This window comes from Calidris pugnax, unplaced genomic scaffold (genome assembly GCF_001431845.1).
Source record: "Calidris pugnax isolate Ruff unplaced genomic scaffold, ASM143184v1 scaffold18, whole genome shotgun sequence".
Taxonomy (NCBI): domain Eukaryota; kingdom Metazoa; phylum Chordata; class Aves; order Charadriiformes; family Scolopacidae; genus Calidris; species Calidris pugnax.
The window spans coordinates 19,574,512-19,602,132 of record NW_015090812.1 but is presented as its reverse complement, the minus strand read 5'-3'; the positions used below and the strand labels follow the sequence as shown (position 1 = coordinate 19,602,132).

Genomic DNA, 27,621 nt, shown 5'->3' with positions numbered 1-27,621 from the left:
GGGGGCAAGGTTGCTGACTTGACGGCGAGATTGGTTCGCTGGTCCTTATGCAACCTTGTTAGCTTGCGGAGTTTTCACTGTGTGAGGACATTTGGAGCAAGCCTAATGGGCTTAGCTAAGCAAACAGTTGGTGAATTGATTACAGTAGCATCTATTATCAGAATCTTTCACTCATTAGGATGTTTTGATTTGCTGAGAGCTAAAAACACAAGCTTAATAATGTGGTTGAACTGAGTGCTGTGTCCTTAAAAGTCATGCTGAGAATAGCTGCATTGCCAAGTGAAGAATGAGCACTCTTTAATTAAAAAAAAAAAAAGGCAGTTTTGAACTTTAGCCGTGTATTTCCAAAGAAGCTTCCAGTTTTGGCACTGACAAAATTTGAAGAGCCTTTCAGAAGTTTTCATTTAAAAGTGAGCAAGGAATGCAAAATGTCACCGTTTGAAAGTTGCTTTTTTTTTCATTTAGTCTTTTTATTTTATTTATACTTCGCTTCTGTGGTTACTGGCTCATCAGAGTTTATGCCAATATGTAAATTTCGGTTTCTACAGGGAAAGGATAATTGTTTTTGAAGGATAATTGGTTTTTAATTTGTTTTCTGTGAATTGGGTTTTTTAGCCAGTGCCTTACAGGGAAGTATTTTTCCATATCCTTTGATTAAAATATACAAGAATGTTGATGTTTTTCCGTGTTGTTATAAGTAGGTATCTTAAAACTTAAAATTAAGAGATATCTGAGAAGATGCTTATGGTTGGTTAGTCTCACATAGGTAAGGTAGCTAATTACATTTGAAGTGTTTCATTTTAATGCAACAAGAACATAGTAAAAAGTAAAATAAAATCTTGAGTAATTTTTTAACCTTGTATGTACAGTCATAAAATGCTTTTCTCTTTCTCTTGTGAAATTTTTATAGCGAGTGGAAAATGGTGACTTCAACTGGATTATTCCAGGAAAATTTTTGGCCTTTAGTGGACCACATCCAAAAAGCAAACTTGAAAATGGTATGGTGTATATTTTAATGCTATTCTATGATCTTACTTTTTTTCCAGCATGTTAAACAGTCATGGCAAATGAGAAAAAGATAATAGAGGTTTATAGATTAATTTTCATCTTCAGAAATAACCATACAGTGAACATATATGCGATCATAGAACTTCATTCCAAAGGTTTTGGAATTATTCTTTGCTAGAAGAATTCTAATTTTTCTAACAGTCAGTGACTTCCAGTGACAAAGTGCCTGAAAAATTCAGGTCCCTTACTTTTCTCCTGGAACCTGACACTTGATATAATAAGTATACAGAATTGAAGGTGAGTTGCTTAAAGCAAAGGAGATTGTTTTAAGAGTTTTGTAACAAAGTCCAGGAAAGGCTTTAAAAATAAGCTTGCTTTTACTACTGAAGATTCTAATGTGATATTAAAAAAAAAAAAAAGAGAAACTTGACTGGAAAGAGGGAAAGTAGAGATTACATCCAGCTAAAGGAAAATCAGTCATGTAAAAAATACAATCAGATTTTTGCCGATTTTCACCTTATTCTTTCTGCCATGTCATCTTTGTTAATGTGAGCATGGGTTTTGTGTTTTATTTTTTGGGTTCTTCTGCTGAGACACTTCTGCTGTCTCATGTTTCGTTTATGACTGGAATGCTGCTAATTGCATAGTGTCCGCTGAAGACTTAAACAAAATCCAGGGAGAAAACATTTAGGTTGGTTTGCATTTCTTCCCAATCCCTGTTACAGTCCCTTCTTGCAGATTTTTTTTCAAAAATTGTTTAAATTACTCCATGGAATTTTGAAAACCTGTGTTCTATTTTCAACATGTATACAACTGAAAATTACTAAATTAACACTAGCACTTAAAATCCGGTTATGAGGTTACAAATAAGCCTCACATAGTTGAGTGTAAGTATACATTACAAAGCTACCTTTTTCTCATTATATTGTGACTTTAATTGCATTTACTAATGCATATACAACTTGTAGAAATGATTTGTGTTTTGTAAGGAAGCTTTTGGGCTTTATTTGAACAAGAATAAAAATTCTGGAGATAAACCAGTGAATTTGGTTAATGATGGACCTTCTGATTTTTGTGGTAGCCACGTTGTTCCTGTGTTTTGTTTGTAAGACTTAATTGTTAATGGAAAAGAATAAACTACATCTTAGGTACATATATCCTACAGGACGTGTGTGTGTGCACACACTCCCTCACCTTCTCATCAAGAGGGAACATTTATTTGGTTAAAGTGTCCTAAATGGTTATGACCCTCCCTCCCTGCTCCCTCCTGGTCTTTATCTAGAGGATCGTTTTGTCTCTCGACTGAATCAAGGCACTAAAGTTTTTTACTTCACAGTGGAGCAAGAATACTTCTGGCACTCTAGTTTATACATTGACTGTTCCTCTTGTTCATAGTATAGACCACCAATCTATTTTCCTCATAAACATAGTGTTTTCTCTTAAAGCATAGAGTCATAGAATTGTCTAGGTTGGAAGGGACCTTTAAGATCATCTGGTCCAACTATCAACCTAAAAAACCATCACTAAACTATGTCACTAACCGCTATGTGGTTTAAATGCCTCCAGGGCTGGTGCCTCAACCACTTCCCTGGGCAGCCCATTCCAATGCTTAATAATCCTTTCAGTGTAAAAAATTTTTCCTGATATCCAATCTGAATCTCCCCTGGCACAACTTGATGCCATTTCCTCTTGTCCATCACCTGTGACTTGGGAGAAGAGACCAACCCCCACTTCTCTACAACCTCTTTTCAGGTAGTTGTAGAGAGTGATAAAGTCTCCCCTCAGCCTTCTCTTCTCCAGGCTGAACAACCCCAGCTCCCTCAGCCTCTCCTCATAAGACTTATTCTCCAGACCCCTCACCAGCTTTGATGCCCTTCTCTGGACCCGCTCCAGCACCTCAATGTCTTTTTTGTGGTAAGGGACACAAAACTGGACACGGTACTCGAGGAGGGGCCTCACCAGTGCTGAGTACAGCAGGATGATCACATCCCATGTCCTACTCGCCACGCTGTTCCTGATACAGGCCAGGATGCTCTTGGCCACCTGGGCACACTGCTGGCCCATGTTCAGCTGACAGTCAACCAACACCCCCAGGTCCTTTTCTGCCAGGCAGCTCTCCAGCCACTCTGCCCCCAGCCTGTAGCGCTGCAGGGGGTTGTTGTGACCCAAGTGCAGGACCTGGCACTTGGCCTTGTTGAACTGCATACAATTGGCCTTGGCCCATCAATCCAGCCTGTCCAGAACAATAAGTATGTTCTTATTCTTTGATCTGCAGCTTGACTGTAGACAATCAGCTGTTCTGAAATGCCAAATTCATATATGTGTGTAGCTTTATGTATAAAACCCTACTTGTAGAGAGGAATGGGCTAAACAGGAGACAGCATTTCGTATATACTGTGCTCTGTTTCTTTTTTTCTGATCCTTTTTTTAATTATAGTGGTCTTCATGACCTTTTTTGTGGACAGTTCTTTTGTATCACTTAACATGTTTATTCTGAATAAAATATTGAAGCGTTTTCAGTATTGGCATGTTTAACTTTGGCTGCAATTTTTATTAGTAGGACTTTGAACTTCATATATGACATTAAATGATTATTGCTTTATTGTTTTTTTTATAGGTTATCCTCTTCATGCACCTGAAGCCTACTTCCCCTATTTCAAGAAACACAATGTCACATCAATCATAAGACTAAACAAAAAAATTTATGAGGCAAAACGCTTTACCGATGCTGGTTTTGAGCATTATGACCTGTTCTTCGTAGATGGAAGCACACCAAGCGACAGTATCGTTCAGAGGTTCCTGAACATCTGTGAAAACGCTGCTGGTGCTGTTGCTGTACATTGCAAAGGTATGTGCACTTAAAAATTGATTTCTCAGATTGGAGTTCAAAATAAGTATAGATCCATAAAAGTTATTCCATAAATCATTTTAAAAAATAGCACTTTTTGGTTGTGAAAGTAATATTGCTTTATGATACTTGACTAAATATTTGACAAATATTTGTTTTCATGTGCATATTCTTTCATCCTACACTACTACTTACAGTAACTGACAATCTGTGTTCATTGTTCTGTTTTTTCTTAATATCACTTGAAGGCGTGAATTTTAGTTGATGGAGATTTCTCTTTTGAACTATGCTTTCACAGCATTATGATAATTGGCTAGGAAATGCTAAAGACTGAAAGGTTTACTTTGTGCTTTTGGACTGTTCTACATTTTTCTGTGGAGCATGAATTCCACATTTCAAGTTAATGTGAGTTATTGTGATGCCAGCATTTCAAACCAGCCTATTTCAGCAAATCAGCCAGAAAATACACAAAACATGCTTAGTCTAGAATGATTAACAAAGATTTTGAAGGGTACGGCTTGATTTATGTTTAGAGTTGTGTTAAGGACATTGTGGAGACGAATGTCTTGCTGATCTGCAACAAGAATACTGCTATTCATTCATAATTTTTCCATGAACAATAAACGTGCATATCAAAGATAAATAAATTTATTTGCTAGCAAGTTGTTACTGTGGCTAGAACCCAGAAATTCTGGCAATAATAAGCTGGACGTCTGCTAATCGACTAAATGAGGGTATAAATTACTGATCAGCAGGAGTAGATCGTTATTCTTCAGGCTTAGTTGCTAAAGGAATGCAATATATTTTTCTAGTGATTCATCTGACCATTTAACAAGCAAACCAATAATCTCAGTTTCAGGTTTTTTACACCCTTCTATACAAAGTTAAATCAGTTGTTAACTCAGAGTTACCATCTGTACAGTACTATCTGTAGTTTTCTTGTACTCTTATTACAGAAGTATTCCAAGCACAGCTTCCACACTAGAAATTGCTTGTCCCAGAGGTTATAGAATGGTTTAATGCAAAGGGTTGCTATGAGAAGCTTGTACATTAGCAGGAACTTAGAGAATAGAACTGAAGTCTTAGTGATATATGCAGCTGGTAGATGTTACCTGCAATTTTCAGAGACCATTTTCTTATCCAGATGTGTGTTTAGTATAGTACAGCTCTTGGTTATCTATTTGCATGTTGCATTCCTTTAATGTTTAAAAAAAAACCCACACCAAACCCAAACTCTCTCTCTAACAATACTTCCCCTTTTTAAATGATTCTTTAGGGCTAGTCTTCCAGTATACAGTTATGGAATCTCACTATTTGTGAACTTTTGCCTTCATTCTTTTACCTGAATCACCTTAACTTTCTAAAAAGTCATAGCATGATTTAGTTACTGGTTAAATTTTAAGAGCTTGTAATTGTGAACAGAGTTGTCAGCAAGGATACATGGCTGCTTAGAGAGTTTCCCTTTAGAGAGCATAACATATGGTGCATAAACAATAACTGGCCACCATGAGACTGAATTACAAATGTTGTATTTGTGTGAAAATAAGGTTTAAGTGGAGAGACTTTACTAGTAGATAAGAAAGAGATTAATTCTTCCTCTGTAGTCAGAGGTATGTCTGATAGTAGGTGTTATTTTATCTGTCTCTCTACTCTCCCTTTAAAACCAGGAAGAGTTTGTGATTTGGGGGGCAATGAGTTAAATTATTTTAAGCTATTGATATATAAAATTATATGCTGGTCAATATTCATTGTTGTTTATACAGATAGCAGTGAAAAATTTTATAGGTTTGCTTCACAACTAAACTGATTCAAAAAGAAAAAGCCACTGGCTGATAAGAAACATCCTGCTGTGGTGTGCACATGTATTTGCACGTATTTGAACCTTGATTTTTAAGTTATATGTATTTGCCTCTCAAAAGTACTTTGATTTTGTTTTGTACTGGTTTCATAAATATGAAGTTTGTATCCAGTTTGGTCATGGCTCTTTTCTAAAATTTTGGGCTTTTTTTTAAAAAAAGAAAAAGTTTGAAGTAGAATTGCTTAAGTGGCAAGACTGATCACTATTGCATGCATTCTTAAGCGCTGTTCACTTTTAATAAGTGTGATATATTTGTTATATATACGTTTGCTGCTTATATCTACAGCATTGAAATCCAGTTATATGATAAATTGGATACTGGATCAGAAATTCTTTCTTTAATGGGTCATGAATAAGATTGCAGGAAAAGTCTTCTCATATCCCATACTGTGATAATTATGAAATGCTCATGACTTCCTATATGAATGTTGATATTTTTGTTTCTGTAGCTGGCCTGGGGAGAACAGGAACGTTAATTGCCTGTTACATAATGAAACACTACAAGTTCACACATTCTGAAGCCATTGCTTGGATAAGAATATGTCGACCAGGCTCTATTATAGGACCCCAGCAACACTTCTTGGAAGAGTATGTATACCTCCTTTGCTGCTAAGAATCAACTGCTTCTCTACATCCTTATCCACCTTGCGCTATTTATAGATTCTACTTTCTGTCTACTGACATCATATGTTACTGCCTGTTGCAATATATTTAAGGTTAGTTAATTTGGAATTGAAATCAAACCTAGTAGCAATCGTCTTCCCTGGGATGCTGTGCATTTTGTCACATTAAGGGGCAGATGGTCTCAAGACTCTGCTGCATATTTGTGTTCTGGGGCATTTAGGAATTAGATCAATGTGTTGGAAGTCCAGATGTGGACAAAAGATTAAATCAACAGTAAAGATTTATTAAAATATTAACATAGCAAGGATAGAATTTATATACAGTCTATGATGACAGTTAAAATGAATCTTAAAGTAGTATAATTCATATGTTATTTTCTTTCTTGTAACTAAAGATTAACTAAGTACGTGGTGGACAACCTATGATCTCTGTCAGATTCCTAGCATAATGTAAGAAGCGTTTCTGATTTGGAGCTAATAGTCATTAGCAGACCAAATGCATAGGTTTAATACAGCTCCTTCTTAAAACTGACTGTATACTTTGGGTTGAGAACATTTGATGTACAGATAATTTGAATGGATGATTCAAGCTTTGATCCTCACTGGAAACGAATGACAAAATTGCACTGGCTTCAGTGATGTAGATGTTAAGTTTAATTTCATAGTGGTATCTACATTGTGCATTTACTGTTATAGTGGTTTTGCTGATATTTTTGAGTTGATACCATTATCTATTATATTTAGTTGGAGGCGTTTTCACTGTCATAAGAAAAAGCATTTTGAGAAAATCCACCACAAATTTATCTCTTGTTGGAAAAAAAGAGAATGCAACAGTTCTGCTAGATACTGTGTAAATACAGTAAGACATGCACTGACCTTGCATCTTGAAATCCATAGGATATTGGAGAGAAAGAAGGAATGTTACTGTAATTCATAAGAGAAAGCATGATTGAGGATTCCTATTTATTTCCCAGTACAACTGAATGGACACTGCTTTATTTAGGAGGTGCCTGCCATTATTCAAAACACTGTGAATCACAAACTTTCATAAACCACAAGTGCTCAGTGAAGGCAGATTAAACTTCTCCACACCATGCTGATGCTTGGATGATGCACTCTTAAAAATAACTTCCACAATAGAGCAAAATCAAGAGAGAAAGGAAGTAGGTAGTGTGATTAGACTTGAAAGATAGGAAAAACAGAGCCCATGTCTTTCCTGCAGTGGCATATAAGTACTTGGTTTGATTTTATAGATAGGCAAAGATCCTTCAGATTTTTTTCATTCATAGCTAAGAGCTGTAGTATTGTTCAATAAGAATATTCTGTTGTCCTAATGGCAATAGATACTTGTTTTGACAATCGGACAAAATTCAAGCAATGTCACCTGTAGTGTCAAAAAGGGATTGAGAAAGAAGTAGCTAACATCAGTTGCATCATTCTAATATAAAATATGTTGCCCTCAGGGCTGCAAAGTTACATCTGACAAAAAGGTAAAATCTTGCAGCTTTGATCTCCCGACCTTCATAGATGTAAGAGCTTCATCTCTTACATTCTTTGAAGTTTAATAAGGGAAGTTTGAATATTTATTTTTTTTCTAGAGACCCACCCAAGTATGTATAAAATCAGTTTGTTACTCTGAATGCAATTAATCTTGAAAGATTTCAAAGCAATTTAAATTCAAGGTATTTTCTAGGCTACTTCTGATAGGTGGCATAAGCAGCACTCACTCTCTGCCCGCTCCCTCCTTCTTGTGATGTTTTTTTGGGACATAGTGAAGTTTTTCTGGCAGTGTTTACCTTTCCCATTTTATATTGAGCGAGTTTAGGCAGTTGGCTGAGACTAATTGTCTCTTAAGCTTTGCTGTAATATTTTCCTTTCAAACAAAGAAAAGTTTCCAGTGAAAGTATATTCTGATTTAATTCCTCATTCTTTTTTTTTTCTCTGTTCAGTATAGAAATTTGTTTTGTTACAGTAACGTGTAATAGGATCTCAGTTCTTTGTTTGAACTAGCATGACAGGTACCTACCCAGCAAACTGTTATCAAGGAATAATGTAGTCTCATCAACAAAAGCCTGCTTAGCCCATGTGCATTGTAGCAATTAATTTTTTTTTTTTTTTACCATCTGTCTGAAGGATTTAATCTTTCATTCTCTGAAAATTGATACTAGAGTCCTGTTCAACTTTACATGACTATGACCATTTCCAATGTGCAGGTCAGCTGTATTTTTAGTACACAATATCTGTATACACAAAACTGATGCTAATAAGAAGTTAGAAAGTACTTTATCATCATCTGTTCTACACTTCACATATGTAAAAGCATTTTTTATATGAATTTTTAAGTTGTGCTTTAAAAGCCTTTGAAATACCATTGCAAATTTCTGTTTAGATAATATTTTTTCCCCAGTAGGATTTTGTAAAATGAAGTTTTAGTACCTGTAGTATTTCTGTGGTGGCTACAGACTTGTTTGGTGATTCTGGGTTTTTTTGTTGTTGTTTTTAACCATTGAAACTGATGGGTTTTTTTGGTTGGGGCTTTATTTTTTTGGTGATAGAGATTCAAATTTATTTTTCTAGATGAAGATGTACAAAAGATTCAAATGTTGGTAATTTGTAAGAGTAGCATGCTTTCATATTGTTTTTTATGTGTATGTAAATTTGTTGATACGAACTGATTTTGTTTTGTATCCTGAAGGAAGCAAGCAATGTTATGGCTGGAGGGAGATCTCACCCGACCAAAGCAGAAACGAGGAGCAGTTGATGGAAACATTAACAGAGTTCTTTGTGGGTTGAATGACATTTCAATCAGTGACAGCTTGAATAAAGTACAAGACTTGGATCAATACAGAGAGGTAAGTGTTTGCAGGAAAATTTTCAAACAAGCAGAGATGGAGCTGACCTTTTAATAACAAGCTACAGATAATTCTTAGGGTATTTTTTAACCTTGTATTGGTATTAAATTGCTTTTTCACAACTAATTTTTTATAGGTCATAATTAGAACCAATCATCACTTCTTAAAACAACAACCAAAAAAGCTTGTTATATTAGAACTGTTATAGGATCATTTTGCAAACTTCAAAATCTTTGCATTATTTCAAGTCATTCTTTCAGGGTTTTGGAGAATGGAGGAAAAGAAATCAGTTTTCCTCCTGAAAATGTATTTATTCCAAGTTTCTAGCTAATAATGCATGAGTGTATAGGTGTCCATTCCTGTTATGGGTTATTGATGTCATGTGGACATTTACGGTAAGGACCTTACAATTGTTTATTGGAAGCACAGGCATAAAGTCTGAGCTAAAGTGACCATACTTCTGCTTTGAGGTTACTAAAAATCTTAAATTGTAGTTTCCTACAGTATCTGTGGGAAACAGTTTAGAGGAACTATGCATTTGATTAGTCCTGTCTTAGCTCTGTAATTTTATCAGCATTGAGGCTGAATGATAGGTAACAATAGCATAGCATATAATCTTCAATCTAGATAATCTAGATAAATCTAACAAAATACTTATATTTTCCTATAATTGGTGCAACACTTAGACCATCGCTAACTTCTATTGTGTTACTACTCCTGTCAATCTTTCATCTTTATTAATGGCAGAAACTATTATTCTGTTTTATGCAGAGTAGTGAGGTCACTTAAACACAGTAGGAACTGCAGTAACACAAACAAATACTTGATCTGAGGTCAAATGAAGCATAATTGGTGTAAGTTTTTTCATTTGGCAATTTAAAAAATAAGTGCAGTTTCTTCTTGCTTTCTGTAACTTTCATATATCTGCTACTTAAGATACTGTCTCTACTTCATACTTGGGTCTCAGAAAAGTCTATTTTAAGATCAGTCAGCAATTATAAGTATGCATTTAAACAATGTTGGCATACACTTTTAGTATTTCTTAGAGTTTATAATATTCTCTAAAGCTAGAAGAAGAAGGATAACACTTTGAAACCTGTTCATCCTATGTTCCTTATTAAGTTCTCATAGGAACATTTTTTTCAAAACTGTATTTTTCGAGAGGTCATGAGAACTTTTTATTAAAAAAAAAGTAGTAATTTAGGAAAGTTGATTTTTAGCTCCTTTTGTGAGACACACAACTGTATCTAAACTTCTTCTTCAACTCATGCATATCACACAATTGTGTGCTACTGCTTCCCTTCCACATTGATAACTTTAAAAGTAGTTATAGAGGGAGGAGTTGAAGTTTAAGTTCTGTAAAAACAGATTACTTTGAAGTAAATAAATACTGGTGTTAGACCCAAGCATCCTGAACTGGCTTTGAGGTCAGATTCTGCAAAAAGCCTCTGTGAAGGTGTATTTGTACAATGACATGTTTAATTTACTGGAACTGTGCAAAGACAGAGTAGTGCCCCATGTATGCAGAAGACTGTAGATTAGCCTTTTAATTATAATCCTTGCGAATGAGATGTTCAACACTTTGAAACTACACTATTCTTAAGAATTTGATACATTTCCTTGCTTGCATAATTTGTGTTTCCCAGAACGATTTTGAAGATGAAGCAGGTGTGGAAACTCAGAATGGCATGACGCAAGGAGATAAGCTTAATGCCTTAAAAAGTCGGAGACGGCTATGTTCTGCTACAACTGGAGCTCTGAGGTAATTAATTAATTAATTCTGCAGTAATTTGCAGTTTGAAATTCAGTCTGTGCTATCAGATCTTTATGGTAAGTACATGACCTTGTTTAAGGCAGTGGAACCAGTTGTACCACCTTCTGTGGTGGAAATTTCTCTAAGTATATGTCTATTAGTTGCAGATTCGGTTTATTAATTTCACATTCTTTTTTTTTTTTTCCTATGTCTCCCTGTTTAGGATGCCTTTTGATTATGTAGCAGTAAAAGACAAAGTAAAAAAATATTTCAAGACCCTCAATTCTGTAGCTAGCTAGCACTTTAAAACTTATATTCAATCAACTTAGTTATTTTTCTATAAACTTTTCTGCACTTATTATATAAATTTTGACTTTTTCAGAACCAGTAAAAATGTGAAGCTTGACAGTAAACCTGAAGTACCCCTCTGTTGTTTAACTGTAAATTAAAATATCATGAAAATATGTAAATTAAAATGTCAATAATTCTTAATTGTTGTTAGTCTTGTGCTTTAAAGCCAGTATGAGACATCAAGTATGCTTTGGGGGAGGGGAAAGGCTTTTTATCCTTTAATAAAGATTGCTGCTTTGGTTTCTTTAGGCTGCAAGACATGAAACTGCACACCAGGTCACTATCACAACCTTTCAGGTATTAACTTTAAAATTATAGTTCTGAATGTATACCACTCAGGTCTTACATTTTCATTGTTTGAATTATAACACCAATTGATTAGCAATTTCAGACTTCTGAAGAACTTTTATACGCACCTGCAAATAGGGGTGGGAAATAAATCTGACAGAGGGGCACAGCTGTACTTCAGGGATACCTTGAATTCTTCTTAATAAATAATTAGCACGTACAAGTCATTTCTTCAGTTACATTTTCTAATATCTGTGCTGTTATGCAGTGAAGGATGACTAGTTAACTCTTATGCAATGAAGGATGACTAGTTAATGCATAACCACTTTATCTCTGTAAAATTAAATACTTGTCTGAAAAGCCTAAATTGCCTATATACTGCCTGCATATCACAGTTTTTATCCTGTGTATTTTAGCAGAGGAACTAGAGGTATTGCTTAGTGGATACAATCTGTACTTTTCTTTTTTTTCAGAAGATATACCAGATAAATACTGAGTTTTAGTACCTTTTCATATTTTAATACAAGATCCTCTGTACACTTTACTGCATGCTTTGTTCAGAACTTTCTGTGGAGCCAATAAGGCCAATAGTTTCTTAATATTTTCGAAATGTTTATTTCATTTCTTATCTGTACTAATCTCAAATCAGTACTGACAATGCCCCCTCAAAAGAAAACAAAAGCATAGCACGAAATTTGACTTAATTTTAAGAGTTATAGGAGTGGCAGAATTGAGTCTTTTAGTTTTGTAACCATAACATCCTTTACCTCATTGCATCTAAAATGCAACATGAAAGACAAAATATCTGTCATCATAAAGTATTAATATTGAAAAGAACATGTTATCTTCAGTTTTGTCACAACCTGGATGTATGAGGTGGATTACTCCAGATGTCTAATCTTGGAGATGCCTGGTTACCTTTTCGTGATGTGAAATTAAAGCTATTTCTGCTCAATGTCATTCCTTCTGTGCCTGTAGCTTGTACCCAACGTCTTTATTCCTTTAAGAGCTGATCAGGATAATATCCCCTGGTCTAAGGATGGAAAGAATTTCATATACTGTGAGGCCATTCACTTATTAGTTTTTAATAAACTAACATTGACAGCTATAATGCTAACATTTTTTGAGTAGTCCAGTGTACCATACTTACAGCTCATTATCAAAACATGAAGAATTTGGTCATTAAGAGTCCCGCCCTAGAAAGAGCCGTATGTTTTGTGCAACTTTAAAAATGTTCTTGCTGTCATTTGGAAACGACGATGATGCTGTCATGAAAGCTACAGTTCTTGGTTTTTTTCTACTCATACTTGCTTTATATGCACAAAAAGAATTTTCTCAAATTTACAATATTTAAAATTTATAATAAAATTTACAATAAATTTGATACAAAGCGGATACTTAGCCTTTACAAATTATCAAAGTGAAAAGTGGCCTCGCAGGGAAAAAACTTGGGAGTGGGATATTTGAAAAGTTTTTTTGAACAGTATTTGAAAACAGGCAAACTGTTGAGCTTCTCAGTACCTAGGCTTGAGAATTCCCACTTTTTAAAAATATGTCAATGTATCAAAAGACTGTATGTGTTTCTGAGATGTATATTTCAATTATGAAAATCTTGCTTCTCACTAAAATTCTTCACTCCTAGACTGAATAATTCAGGTAGCACAGAAGGATCCATGTCTCCTCTGAAGGCCTCCAAAGTGATGGCAGTTAATTCACCATCTGCAGAAAGAATAAGCAGAATTGCTACATCCTCAGGCTCTAACCTTAAAAGGTGTTTTTTTTCTTCTTATTTTGGTACAAATTCTTACTGTATGCTACAATGGTTTTCAACACACATGTAGTCTATGAAGTGATTGCTGTTCTTGGATGTAAGGCTTAAATTTACTTCAAAGCGATTTGCTGTTCCACTAGCCAAACTTTAGTTGCCTGCAGATTTTAAAACCAAATGAAAACCAAACCCTATACTACTGGTATGAGAGTTTTGGTGAGATTATAACAAGTCAGAAACAGTGTTATGTTGCTCAGGTTGTTGGTTTTTTTACTCATCTGAGTTAATGGAAATTTTGCAAGCTTTTCCACAGGTCTATATACTGTTAATCTCAGAAGAATGCTGAGTGCTAATTAATATGGTTTTTATGAACTCTGATTTCTTGCTATTTAATTCCATTATTACTATTGTACTAAGTAATTATGGAAGTTAAATGAAACTTAGAGTAATTTATGTATTCTTAGTAACTTCTGGGCATAAATATTTACTTGAAGAAAATAATTCACTTAAAGAGGTATTTCCAGACACACTATTTTTATTCTCAAATTTTATCATCTTACTTCTTGGTTACTTGAAGTTTTGTATCATGTTACCGATTTCAAGAAACAGAGGAGGAGTTCTTAAACTGTTTTATGTACACAAAGTACTTCAATGTAGATCAGCCACTGCCTAGAGCTTTTAAGACAATCTCCTGCATGTGCATATGGTTTGACAGAGTGAAAGCTGGCCACGGTAGTTCTTGAATAAACAAAGTTTGGAAACTCCTGACAAAAAAATCTAGTTTTCATTATTTGAGAGCTAGAAGATGAACCTGTGGGCAAACACAAATTATTTCAGAATGGTCTTCGTTATTCACCCAATGTCTTCTGAATTGTCTGATATTTTTTGTATATATCTGTACATACCTTGTGTGTATTTTTTTTCCCTGCATGTGTTTTCCATTCAGCGTTTCCATAAACTCCAGACTAGCCAGTTCTCTAGGGAACCTGTATGCTGCTTCAGATGATGATGAGAGCAAAATGACATCATCGTCTTCTAGGACAGGTTTTTCTGTAAGACAGATCTCCAGCCACTTGAATGGCAGCTTGCAGCTGCCTCACAGAAATAACCACGAACTGAACAACAACTTATACAACAGAAACAGCAGTAGTGGCAACAACCTGAGCAGCCAAACCAGTTTTCACAGCGCCGTGACAGATGAGTACGCATCAAACTTCCGTTATGAGCCTTACAACTCCTCCAGCACGATACCAGAGTCAATCAATTCTTGTAAGTTCATAGTGACAACAGCACTTTCAGGCATCTGACCAATGCTTATCTTCCTTGCTTCTGTGAGCAAAGCTGTCGCAAAAACAATCTGAACCCAGCATGATTCTCTGACTTCCTTTAATGTTTCTGAACAGCACCTTTGTCTGTTACTTATTTAGCTGCTTTTTTTTCCCCGTCTCTTTCAAGCATCTAGATCATGGTAGGTTCACGAAAATAAATTACTCCTGAACTTAAAATTAACACCTTTTCTGATATCTTTTTTTAATGGACCTTCTTATCCTTCAGATTTTTTTTAATTTCAAATTATCTGTAACATAGTATTAAGTTTATTATGTATCTTAATCTTCGTGCAGTAACAGATTTAAAGAAGCCTTTGGATGTACTAAATGGAAGGTACAACATTCTTAAAGATATGGCTTATTTGAAAGATGAGTCCACTTGACTTCAAACCTAGTCCTTTTCTAACACCAAATGTGAAAAGTATTTTAGAGCAAGGTGTTTCTGATGGTCTTACCATTTTAGCTTTTATTACTCAGCAACTTTGCTGCCTTGGGTTTTGTGCCCTTTTTCTGTATGAAAGAGTCTGTACAAAGAGGATGCATGGATAAATTAATTTAACTTGAATACACAGATTGCTGAGAAGAGAGACTAGAGAAACTTCAGTTATGAAATCAGAAATAATTTCAACTATTTTAGGGAAAAAAAACCCTACACTTCTACTATAAAAACAAGATTTTATATCCTACTAATTATAAAAATCAGTGCAGTGTTCTTAATAGAATATATTGCCTACTATTAGTTGCAGCTGTCAGCCTCTGTTTAGTAGTACTCACACTTCAGATATTTATTTTTTTAGCTGCTGGAAATAGAATTACTTTTGTGTAAAAAAATTAACTGCAGAACATTACGCCTTTCTCTTCTGTTTCCTTGCCACTGATAAATCATTTCAGTATAAAGAAAGTTTTAGTGTTATAAGTGCTACTGTTTTGGAGTGTGGCGAGTCCCCTGTCTTAAAACAGCAAATACACACATTGCATGTAACGAGGATGTCAGCAGAAAAGATCATTCATGGGTTGTGTTCTCTTTTACCTGAAGAAGCGGGGTGTCTACCCTCTCATTAAGAGCTAGTACGTGACACCACTTACAGTTCAGAAGCCACATGTTTATAGATTGGGAACATGAATTGCACTTTCTTAGGACAGAAGACAGCAGGAAAGAAATTCGTACTGTTCTATTGTGGAATTAAATTGCATATGCGACTGAAACCTTACTAGTACACAAAGTACACTGAAAATGGAGTTAGCTGAAGGATCTTGATTCTGTATTCTCATAAATGCAGTGGATACTTACACTTATACTTACAGCACAAAATAACTGTGCTGGGATGTGCTTGGCCTAAAGCAACTCTTAAAAAATACTTGATGCTTTCAGACTCTTTGTTTGAAAGTACGTTTAGCTTACCCACTACAACCTATCTGGAAGTAAATGTTAATATTCCGTGATTTTAGGATCACTGAGTGTTCTCCATTGACTTTAAATTTGAGTTTAAACTTTACTTTAAACATCAGAAGTAACTTATTTACAAAAGACTTCTTGAATACCGCTACATCCTTTCAGTTTTTTTGAAGTTTTACCTCTTAAATTTGGCTGTGTGTTTACCTGCTGCAGGGGATCGAGGTAAACTATATATAAGGGAGATTTTTTCCTGAGTTGCATATAGAAACCATCCCAGTTTTTTTATGATTAAACCAGTTCTAGAACAAGAGAACTGGTTTAGTTTAAGTAATTAATTTGGTTTAATTCCTCCAGGTGTAGAGATGAGGAGAGAGGTGAAAAGGTGTATAGCAAGCTGAGGATGTTAGACTTGAGATCAATCTATAAGACTTTCATTTGTCTATGAATTCTGATGGTTCTGGAAAGTCAGCTTTTTTAGGTGTTCCCAGTCTTTTATCCAACATGCTTACAGATGCTCAGTCCTCAGCAGGACTGACAGGGGCTCTGGCTGAGTATACTGGAACCAAAGTCAATACACCAGCAATGGTAGAGAGCAATCACTCATCTGAATAACTAAGTGGTAAAGTGTCTGATTTTGTTTTTATTTCTTACCTTCAATCTTGTCTCATATTTAATGTATTTGAACAATATTTCTTTAGAAGGTCAACCCATTCCCATTCTTTCCTATGGCACCCTTTGTAAATTATATGCTGCCAGCAGCAATTCTTAGAGGTTTTTCCCATATTCTGGTTACAGCTGCATATTATGCATAAATATGTAAACATGCAGAGCCCTAAGGGGAGAAACCTTTATAACTGTCATGTGACTCAGTCATGAAAATAAGCTGACATAGTTCATAGGCCAAAGAGTACCAAATGATAATATAAACCATTACAGAAACAATCAGCACATTTCCTCAAACAACATAAAAGGTTGAATGAAAATATAACATGTTAAAAACTAAGAACCGTGTTCTTAGGAGCCAATTAACCAACCAAGGAAGACTATTTTGTCTTACCACTTCAACCACCAGCATCCAGCTATTTTGATTTGGTGATATTCATCAGTGGTCTTAAGCTCATGAGCAAAATAGGGAGTAGCATCAAGCCTCAATACCAGTTCTGGCAGAATTCTGTTAAAAACAGAATGATTTCCACTTAACTGCTTTAGATAACTGAAATTACTTAGAAGTCTTGTCAGCCCAAGCTTGGTCTTGTTGCAATAAGTGTTTGTATTACATTGCAATTTTTTATAATTGAAGTACATCAGATAACGACAGAAGTTTATTACATATACTGGTTGTTATGTTCATTCATTTAACTTGTCTCATCAAAGAACTTGAATTATATGAATTATATTCCTCTTCTTTTTATTAGCAGAATCTCACTTAGCCAAGTTAGATACTAAGCCAACCATCTGTAATCATATAGGTACTCTATTTTAGAAAATCACCTCATCACTCTTATTTCTAAGTTTGTTAACCATCAACGCGAGTGGTGCAGGAGCATTTTAACATGTTTAGGACAGTAAATTTTCAGTTCTGATTAATGTTCATTAATCTCACTGGTGAGGAAATTGGGAACTTCATTTTTATGCAATGCAAGTGCATCTTCCCCCCCCCCCAATATGGAAGAGACAGTTATTCTCTTTTTTTGTTTTGTAATGAAACATCTAAAAACCCATTTATTAATACTATTCTTCCACATTCAATTTAAAACAAACCCAAAATAACCATGACTGTGACTTCCTGTTGTTGTCACCCCGTGTATTTTTCCCTAATGGTTTTTGTCCTTCATCAATGTAAGCCTATCATCCACTTCCTTTTTATCATGTTTATTCTGTTGTATGCTGATGAACTAGAAGAAAAGCTTGATTTTCATAAAATAGATAACTTGCCATTATAGCCAAAGAGAATGAATATTTTCAAATTTTACAAATCTAATGGTTTGATTATACAGTATCTCTTGCAATTATAATTTTCAGAAATATTGAGTATAGTCACATTTAAGGTACCACAATAAGATTTTTACTTTGTTCTTAGGGTAGTTATAAATCCAAATATCACTCCTTAAAATGCATTTTTATTGAAGAATATGTAACTGGGTAGTCTTAAGATGAGTCACCTTTTGCTTCTATAGCTGTCATGGAAACTGGCAAGATGGAAAAATTTTAAAAAATGGAGAAGTGTAGCAGTATTTTAAAATTCATATACATGATCTTTATATTTGTACAATAGTCTTTCTTAATAAGAACTTACCATTAATGAATATAGGACAGCTTTGGAAAAAGAGACAAACACTAGTGCATCTTATTGATATGTAAATTTAGTGGACTCAAAGGATCACTTCAAGTGCATATGCATTTTCTGTATCCCCATTTATTTTAGTGGATCTTGTGAATTCTTAGTAATTCTTGCCTGCTGCAACGGTCCTGTTGCAACAGTGTTTTGGAAGAGTTGATGCACGATTCAAAAAACTTAACTTACTTTTTGCAGTTGTCTGGAAGAAATGCATGTTCAAGTCCTAACAGATAGCCCTAAATGCTATAGGGTTGTTCCCTCTTAAAAGTTAACTCACAGCTGACTTGGTCCTAAAGTTGAATGCGTACAAATACAGTTCTAGTGCCTACATGGATCTGTGGCTTATTTTCTCTTCCAGGAGGCTTCACGTGACTCCTGCTGAAGAAGAAAAATGATAGTGATCTAAGATGTTGCTTCAGTATGAACTGCATTAGACATTATTAACTGTAGTGAAGCTAGCTAATTCTTTAGTTCTTTGTTTAAATGCCTGATACTTGAGTATAAAATGCCAAGCTTGACACTGCATGGGACCACTGTTAGGGGTAGACATTGAGAATTCTACTCAGTTAACTTGATTTTATACTGACATTGTTGCAATTCAGCAGTCCATTTTCTTTGGGTTTTTCTCCTTCTATTTTTACCTCTATTTTAAATAAATTTTTTTTCAATACCAGCATATGACTGGTAAAGGTGGATTGGGGCTTTTTGTTTTTAAGAAAGCTTTCAGAATCACAGGCCACTACAAATAGGTAGGAATGTAAATTTTAGAATAGAAAACTGCTCAAAATATTAAAAAAAAAAAAAATCACAATTACAGGCTTTGAAATATTACAGTCAATCTCTTTGGACAATGTGAAGAAATTTAAGAGCATAAATTACTTAATTGCAAAGGCAAAAAAAAAAAAACCCAACCCAAAAAACCAAACCCCAGCCCTCTCCAGCTATAATTTCATTTTTCAAACTCAAAATTTAGTCTGTATACTTCACAACAGCTCAGTTATTACCACTATCACTATATTTTTAGTAATAGGAACTTTGTGGGAAGTCGTATCAATTAATATTAATCTGGAAAAAATGCTTAATTCTTCCCTGTATTCAGAAATGGCTTGAAACATTACAAAGAAATCATTGCTATGTGAAGTAGAGCTATGGTAAGAGTGGGAACACACTGAAAAACGTATTTCTCAATTTGAAAATAAATAAAATAAACTCTGATGACCCACCTGTAATGAAAATTAACAAAGTATATTATCTGTTTCTAAGCAATCTGTGCTGCATAGATATTTGTTTTTATATGTTGCCATTAATTTTTTTCTGTATTTTTTGTAACTTGCTTCCTAGCAATTTTAAGAACTTTAATTTAAACTTCAGAATCTCTAATTTATGGTTTGCTTGTTTATTTTAATTATGACGTACAATTCCAGTTACTACTGTCTGCTGAGTAAAAGGTTGCTGCTTATAGTCCTGTGTCAACTTAATGCTAGCTGTTACCAAGATCAAGAACAGCGTACAGTGCGTTCTGCCCATCTTTCATCTGTCCATTTTAAAGTAATCTAGTACTCTTACACCATATGAGAGTATATCATTAAATTTCATGCCTTTTTTAAAATGTTTGTTAATCAACTTTACTTGAAATTCAGTTTTGAAGGATCCATTTCAAATTCTGCTCTAGTTAAGTGTAACCATCTTTCTAATTGTTAAAATATACTTCTGAAAATGAGAAAGCTTTGAGGATCATTAAGAAAGCAGAAGTTTCAAGTGCTCGTTAATGAAAGGCTGTTCGTTCTGCCTTACTCTTACACATGTAATAAATAGCTTGACAAATGTTCTCATCAAAGGCTAATAATCCAGAATGATTATTAGAGAATGGAGTTAAGAAAAATAAGCTTCTGTAATTGTTTATTCCATGGTGATTCTGAGCTGATAATGAAAAAATACTTGTTACATCTGTTTAGTTTTACAGTATTTGTTGAATCTATTCAGTACTAAAACCAGACCCTCTTCAGTCAGTGGAATTAAAATCTTTATATGCTGACAGCACTCCTTTTTCAGCCTTAGAATGAATATCCAAATGGTCTCAAATCTTCAAGAAGTGAAAATGCATTTAAAAGACAACTTTGGAAATTTACACAGATGTAGACAGAAAGTGATTTTGTGGTATTAGTTAGAGCTCTAAAGATTTACATATATTATGCACTTCTACTAATAGGTTTCACTATGGATGCCAGACCATTTCTAGAGTGACTAGTTAGGAATAGTGGGAAAATGGAAGAGAAGATTCCAAGGTTCTGAGCTTTCTTGGGATTCATGTTGTTCTCCAGTACTTCTCTCTAATTGTGATGAGCTGATGCAGTTTTAAAATATGATTTGGCTTTTTTATTTGCTGTTTGTTTATAACCATACTAGTACAGTGAAGAATGCTCTCAGATAAGACTCAGAATGACTTCCTGAATGCCTCTGTATAGGAAGTAATAAAATGTTTGGATGCTGTCTAAACTGAATTACTTTATTATAAAACCTTAGACTTCCATATAACCAGAAATGTAAATAAATAGAGTAGGCCAGGTTATACTTTCTTCTTAATTATACTAACTACTTGCTAATCCAGATAAACTATTTGCAGTGCTTCATTTTCATAAGGTTTCAGTAATCGTAGATAAATTTCTTCATGTGCATAATTGTACAGCTGTAGCTTTTTTCTTAGTAATAAGGTACACCATGTATGTTTCCTATGTCATTACCTGAATCAACATCTAAAGTGTACTGTATTTTTTACAGTAGCACTTTGAGTCTCATTCAGGCTAAGTGGAAACAATTCAATTATAGTAACTGCAATTGTACGTTTTTCCAACACATTTTTAAGGTATTGTTTTAAGGTGGCATTTGTAACTTGTAATATTTTCTTGTTACCTAAAAAACCCCAAATCCAACCCTCTTGTAACACTTTCTTCAATAACCTCTAGAACTTGGTTGGAAAATTAAGTGTACATACAGGAAAGTTGATAGACTTTGCTATATGCAGTCTCTGAGTTTCTCCTATTTTATTCATCTTTACCTATGCAGAAATACAGATCCAACTGTTTATTTTTCTTCTTCCTGTCCTTCCTCTACTCTTAAAGTGCAAAATGCATATTATATACAAGTATAACCTCCTCAGTGATTAATCATTTTTTCTTCTCTGCACAGTCCCTTCAGTCTGAGTATGTTCAGTACTAAAGCTTTGCTGCTTTGGTGAAACCTGTTGAGCTCTTAAAATCGACGTCCTTCACGACGGAGAAGAATTTAAGGAAGGAAGCTGCTTACTCAGAGGAGGAATCTCCAATACAAGACATATTAAAACCTTAACACCAAGAGGAGACTTCTTAACAGTCAGAAATCTCTTGTTAATGACTACTGCAGATGCACTGATGTTGAATTTATGGAAATTATTTTACCCCATGTTATATACAGATTTAAATTTTTAATGCTGAGACAGCTTGAATATATTTCTAATGAGTTTCATTCACATTTATTAACTTGTGTACAGTGTTAAAATATGTATTAAGAGAATATTTTGATAAGCAATATATATAAAAATTATGTAAAGAATATATTTTAATTTAGTATTGTTCACTTCTTTGCTACAAAAATGTGTATTTTAAAGAATTTTTACGTGTTTATCAAAGATGAAAATTTTTTTATGAAGAAGATGTTTTTCTTGTTTTGTGGGTCCATCATTATTGCTAAAAGCCTAATGTAATTACTTTTTCACTAATTGGTCTTCTGGTAACTTAATGGAAGCTGAACTAGTGAGAGACTAGTTACCACACTATCAACTGAAATCTCTTGATGCATAGTCTGCTTTCCACTTTTAGCTGCTAATGTTTCATAAGGAAACACTATGAACAAAAGAAAAAAAGAAAAAAAAAAAAGGGAAAATCTTTGTTGAGATGTAATGTAACTTACATCTTTCATTGCAAAGAACAAGTAATTTATCAGATGATTCAATTGAACAATTAAGGCTTTCTTTCCATTTGTCTTAAAGCAATGTTTTAACTTTTTTTCCAGTGGATGGTGAGACACTGGAACAGGTTGCCCAGGGAAATCATGGATGCCTCATCCCTGGAGGTGTTCAAGGCCAGGCTGGATGGGTCTTTGAGCACCCGGCTCTAGGGGGAGGTGTCCCTGCCCATGGCAGGGGGGTTGGAACTAGATGATCTTTAAGGTCCCTTCCAACCCAAACCATTCTATGATTCGATGATGATTCTATGATTCGTTTCAATGTAGAATGTTAAATTTTGCTATGCAATATATACTGCAAAAATGGAGGCAGGTTCTTTAAGAATGTGTATGTACAACAAATTTGGCAGTGCTGCATACTTACATGCCTTTAACCTAAATTTGGCCAGAAGTGTACAGTTCCATTAGCAAAACAAACTGAAGTAAATGTTAGAAGTATAAAATTTTCGCTTATCAGTTGGATGCTTCATAAACTTTTTAATTTGAAAACTATCGTTAAACATACAGCTAATGTAACCTGTATCACAGAATGTTTTTGTCAATAGTAAAGATGTTCTTTAATGTATAGTTTAATCAGGTGCGGTTAGGAATGAGACTTAGAATGAAGTGGTGTTACAATGAAATATTAGAGACCACATGTAAAATTTTCAGAACTCCACAAAAAATGGAAGCAGCTGTGAAGACTTGATTTGTCGCTAATTTTGAAAACAAAAGCAAAACAGATTTGTTACCTATGAGTTTTTCCAATATCAAGGGCAACTTGAAAATAAAATTTGGTTGAATTGTCAGTCTTTATTCCTGAAGACCTGTGAATACCCTATATTTGCTTTGCAACTGAAGTTAAGATAAAGTGCCACATTATTTTTTTAAGAAGATCAGATCACAAATTGGTATGGAAAGTTGTACTCAAAGTGTTAATAAGCAATACTGAGAGCAGCTATATAAATCACTGAATAAAATTTACATGCAATACTGTACTTTTTTCACAACTGTGTATATGTAACATATACACACACAAAGTAGCATATGTGTGTGCATATATATACAATATACTGTATATGAATTATAGATAAATTGGTAAGGTAATTCTACCTCTTATAAAGAATTTTGTCATGTACTTTGTTATAAATAGTTTTCCTTAATAAAATATTGTTTAATTTTGAAATGTAGATATATATATACATACAGCTAATTGATAATAAAATGCCTATATCAGCCACCTTCCTTTTTTCTTGGCTTTTCTTGCTTAGATCTTTTGATGTAAACTAATATGATTAGATCTCTAATTGAAGAGTAGCTCTTCAAAATTACCTTCTTCTAAGGCATGTAATATATTTATAAATAAGATGCCACTGCAAAAAGACATTAGTATGACGGGTATCTTTTATAACTGCTCTCCCTAGCTAGTCTTCTCATGCTTTTTTGCATGTACAACAGGTTTCTTAATCTCACTAACAGCAGGGTCTTTGTCCATAAGAACCCAAAAGATCACGCTATCACTTAGCTTTTTATCCTTCCTTCAATTAAAAACTAGTCACAAGTGGTTTTAACACTCTTTAACTCAGCTGCTGAGTTTCAGCAAATTTGTTGTGTTGCATGATTGTTTATCCATGGTGCTTAACATTCCTGTCAGATAAGTCTGTACCGCAGGAGACAACGCGGACAGTATGTAACTGTTACACAGCCACTCTAAAGGAACAGCAAAGCCAGAAATAGAGCAGATGCTTTAGAAGTTGCCCAAATTCTAGTGCTAGTCTAATCTAAAAACACGATAAAAGGCTTCTGCCACTAGATTCAGACAACTAAGGGATGTTGATTTGGATGTGTAAATATAAAGGAAGAACAGCTAATTAAAAAGTTTCTAGTACGTAGGCATCACCATCTCCCTTAGCCTTTTTCTAGACTTAACTTTGATTGATTTATTATATGAAATACAGTAAATGCCAGCTAATTTACAACTTATTTTTTGTTCTTAAAAATAAATGATAAATATAGCCAGTGTTCTGTAAAAATCAGCTTAACAACAACAAATCTGGCGACAGTGAAAGACCAGGGAGGTCTCTAGAATCTTTTAGCTTCTAAGAAATAGCCTGAAATTTGTTTCATATCCTCTGCTCATTTATCCTTGAACTTTACCGTTTCTGTTGCTTCCTATATAAATATATATCTTTGTTTCGGGAGAACAAGCTGTAGCACATGAGATCTTTAAAAAGAGGTTTAATAAACACATGAGGATGGACTAAATAAATCCAGAGGTCTCTACAGGGCCTATGATTGTGTGGCTAATGCCTTATGAAACTGTTAATAATCTCTTTAAAGTATGCTTTATGAAGCTTTTTGGTGAGGGAGATAATTTTTGTTACAGATTTAGAGAATATTTTTCAATTACAGTACTGCAGAAAGAGGAGGATTTTAGTTTCTATAATAACTGTTCTCTACTGACAGCTAAACAATGAAAGGCCTCAAAAGGTTTGACACTTGATTAGATCTACACTGTAAAGTGCAGCAGGCAAAAAATATGGTAATTAAGGGCCTGATGGAGTAAATCACTCAGGTATGTCTTTAACCTTAAGCACATGAGCAAGCTAATTAATTAAGAAAGAACATAGATAATCATATTTGTAACAAATCTGCATTTGGATCAATAGTCCTGTCATTTGCAAACATGAGCCTTTCTATCAAAAGATGTGCTATGTGGCAACTAAATAATCCATTGACCCACACAACTTCATTATCTTGTTTTTTTTATACTGTAACTATAATTACATCCTAATATATTATTTTGTATTGTCATTTGTTAGCATTGTGAGTTTAACAATATCTAAAAACATCTTACAAAAATATCTCTGATCAATATACAGGCCATACTTTACAAGCTGAGATAGCTTACTTCTATAGCCGACATAGAAACCAACCTGCAAAAGCAGCTTTTCTCCTAAACTCACCATGAAATTAATCCTTTTCTAGAAAGCTTTTGAGAGGAAATGTAAGTCCTTTTACTCCGCTCCTTATCAAATCTTTTCCCGGGTAAGGAGAGTTAACATTTTGTCCCCGATTGAGTAAAGCACTGTAGAATTACTGAGAGAATCCCACTACTAACTTCTTCATTTGGGAAGGGAGTGTTAAGCCCCGCTCTTCAACCAGTTTTTAGTCCGCCCAAGAACCTGTCACTCACCTTTCCAGAACCTTGTGCTCTGAATTAATTTCGGAGTGAGACCGTTTGGTGCGGTACACGGATTCTGTTTTATCTGTGTCCTCACTGACACCAGCATTCACCTCTGGCAGGTTGGTGATGCAGGATTTCCCGCGGGCTGAGACAGGCTGACTTATATGAAGAAATGCACAATGTATAGATTGAGGATCAGCTTCCTCAAATAAGAAGTTCTGTCTTACCAGGGATTTGTGTATCTATCATGTTTGAAAGATTTCATTTGGAAATTATATTGTTATTACAGACCAGTTCTAAAATTAACTTCAAGCTTGCAGAAGCATAGTGCACTTTCTCTTAACAAAAATAAGATCAGAAAAAAATCAGTTTAAGTGAGTACCTAGCAGAGGAGTTTCTACAGTAAATGGATTGTATTTCAGACAGAAGTGACTGATACTGGTTTGAAAGCCTGCTGCAAATGAAAGTTGTGTAAATGAGTTAGAAGCAGGAAACTGGTGAGGCAGAGAAGAGTCAGACTGTAGTTGCAGTATTTCTGGAGCACGATAGGGTTGGGAATTTTTTTTTTTTTTTCTTCTTGATTTAACAAGTTGAAAATCTGCTGAATAATTCATGAAGAGTGGAAGGGCTGAATCTTCCTGGAATGATATACAGTGTACGTACTGTGGCACAGGAGAAACTGCAAAGCTTTGTATCAGTTGCTGCCGTTTCTGCTGCTGATTGCAAGGTGCTGCTGCTTTTGGCATTTTCACAGCTACAGAATCCTCAGTTGTGCTCCCGTCTGCTAACAGCTATCTGCTCCCTATGGACCCACCTTCTCTAGCTACAGTCCGTGGGATCTCTTGCTGCCTACCTGCCTTGGACATCGCCGTTCTCTGGATCGCTACTGCGAACTGCCTTTTCTGGACCTTGCAGCTCGTATGACTGAAACCTGCCTTGGAGTCCCTCAGCTGCACATCCTCCCTTGTGCTCACTGGGAGACTCCTGCAGCAGGATCTTCTGACCCAGACAAGGATGGGATTTACAGGGAGAAGTCAAAACTGAGCTGCATTCAGCGAGATGCCCAACGCCTCTTCCTGGAGTGCTAGCTCGCCTCTGCTGCTGCTCTGGGAGGACTCCTCCGGGACGCGCATCTTCCTGTCGCTGCTCTACGCAGTCTTAGCTATCTCAGGGACTTTATCCAATGTGATGGTCATCTACTTAGTCTTCTCCTTCAAGAAGCTACAGACAACCAGCAATGCCTTCATAGTGAACGGCTGTGCGGCAGACCTAAGCGTGTGTGCCCTGTGGATGCCCCAGGAGGCTGTGCTGGGGCTGCTGCCTCCCAACTCCTCCTCCCTTCGTTCGGCGGAGTACCGGCTGCTCCGAGGGGGGCTCCTCGGCCTCGGCCTCACCGTCTCCCTGGCCTCCCACCTGCTGGTGGCCTTCAACAGGTACGTGCTCATCACCAAGCTGCCCAGCGTGTACCAGGCCCTCTACCAGCGGAGACACACGGGCTGCATGATCGGGCTCTCCTGGGCCCTCGCCCTGCTCCTCGTCCCGCTGCTGCCCGGGCTCTGGACGCCGGGCTCCGGCCAGCAGCCGCCCCCGCGGCCGACGGACGGCAGCTCTCGCTACACCGCCCTGCTCCTCGCCCTGGCCGTGCTGGGCCAGACCGCGCTGCTGCTCCACTGCTACCTGGGCATCGTGCGGCGGGTGCGGGGCAGCGCCAAGCGGGTCAGCGTCCTCAACTTCCACCTCCTCCACCAGCTGCCCTTCCCCGCCGCCCCGCCGCCGCCCCGCCGCGCCCAGCGCCGCCTCAGCAGCGTCTCCGTCCTGCTGCTCTGCTGCGTCTTCCTCCTGGGCACCCAGCCTCTGGTGTGGGTCAGCCTCCTGGGCTTCTTCCTGCGCCCGGCGCCGCCGGCGCTACAGGCCGCCAGCTGGCTGCTCCTCTGCTCCCTCTCGGCCCTCAACCCCTTGCTCTACACATGGCGCAGCGAGGAGTTCCGCCGGGCGGCCCGCTCCGTCCTGCCCCGCGGCGAGGGCCCCGCCGCCGCCCCGCGCCC

The 27,621-nt window shown here is 36.0% G+C and overlaps 2 protein-coding genes across 6 annotated transcripts in view; both read left to right on the top strand.

The window, feature by feature from the left end:
- CDC14A (cell division cycle 14A) overlaps positions 1 to 22,536 on the top strand; it is a 61,211-nt gene extending 38,675 nt beyond the window's left edge. For 4 of the 5 annotated variants that reach the window (XM_014939251.1, XM_014939249.1, XM_014939250.1 and 1 more), the window contains 9 exons: positions 911 to 998; positions 3,626 to 3,856; positions 6,164 to 6,302; positions 9,033 to 9,189; positions 10,836 to 10,951; positions 11,543 to 11,590; positions 13,224 to 13,352; positions 14,296 to 14,618; positions 21,598 to 22,536. In XM_014939251.1, coding sequence (XP_014794737.1) covers positions 911 to 998; positions 3,626 to 3,856; positions 6,164 to 6,302; positions 9,033 to 9,189; positions 10,836 to 10,951; positions 11,543 to 11,590; positions 13,224 to 13,352; positions 14,296 to 14,618; positions 21,598 to 21,611 — 1,245 coding nt within the window. In that variant the 3' untranslated portion in view covers positions 21,612 to 22,536. The remainder of the gene's footprint in view (positions 1 to 910; positions 999 to 3,625; positions 3,857 to 6,163; positions 6,303 to 9,032; positions 9,190 to 10,835; positions 10,952 to 11,542; positions 11,591 to 13,223; positions 13,353 to 14,295; positions 14,619 to 21,597) is intronic. The other variant, XM_014939252.1, reaches the window with a different exon arrangement.
- A 3,135-nt stretch (positions 22,537 to 25,671) lies between these two features.
- Positions 25,672 to 27,621, top strand: part of GPR88 (G protein-coupled receptor 88) — a 26,563-nt gene continuing 24,613 nt past the window's right edge. The window contains exons 1-2 of the mRNA XM_014938965.1: positions 25,672 to 25,695; positions 26,331 to 27,615. Of these exons, the coding sequence (XP_014794451.1) occupies positions 26,636 to 27,615 (980 nt within the window). The 5' untranslated portion in view covers positions 25,672 to 25,695; positions 26,331 to 26,635. The remainder of the gene's footprint in view (positions 25,696 to 26,330; positions 27,616 to 27,621) is intronic.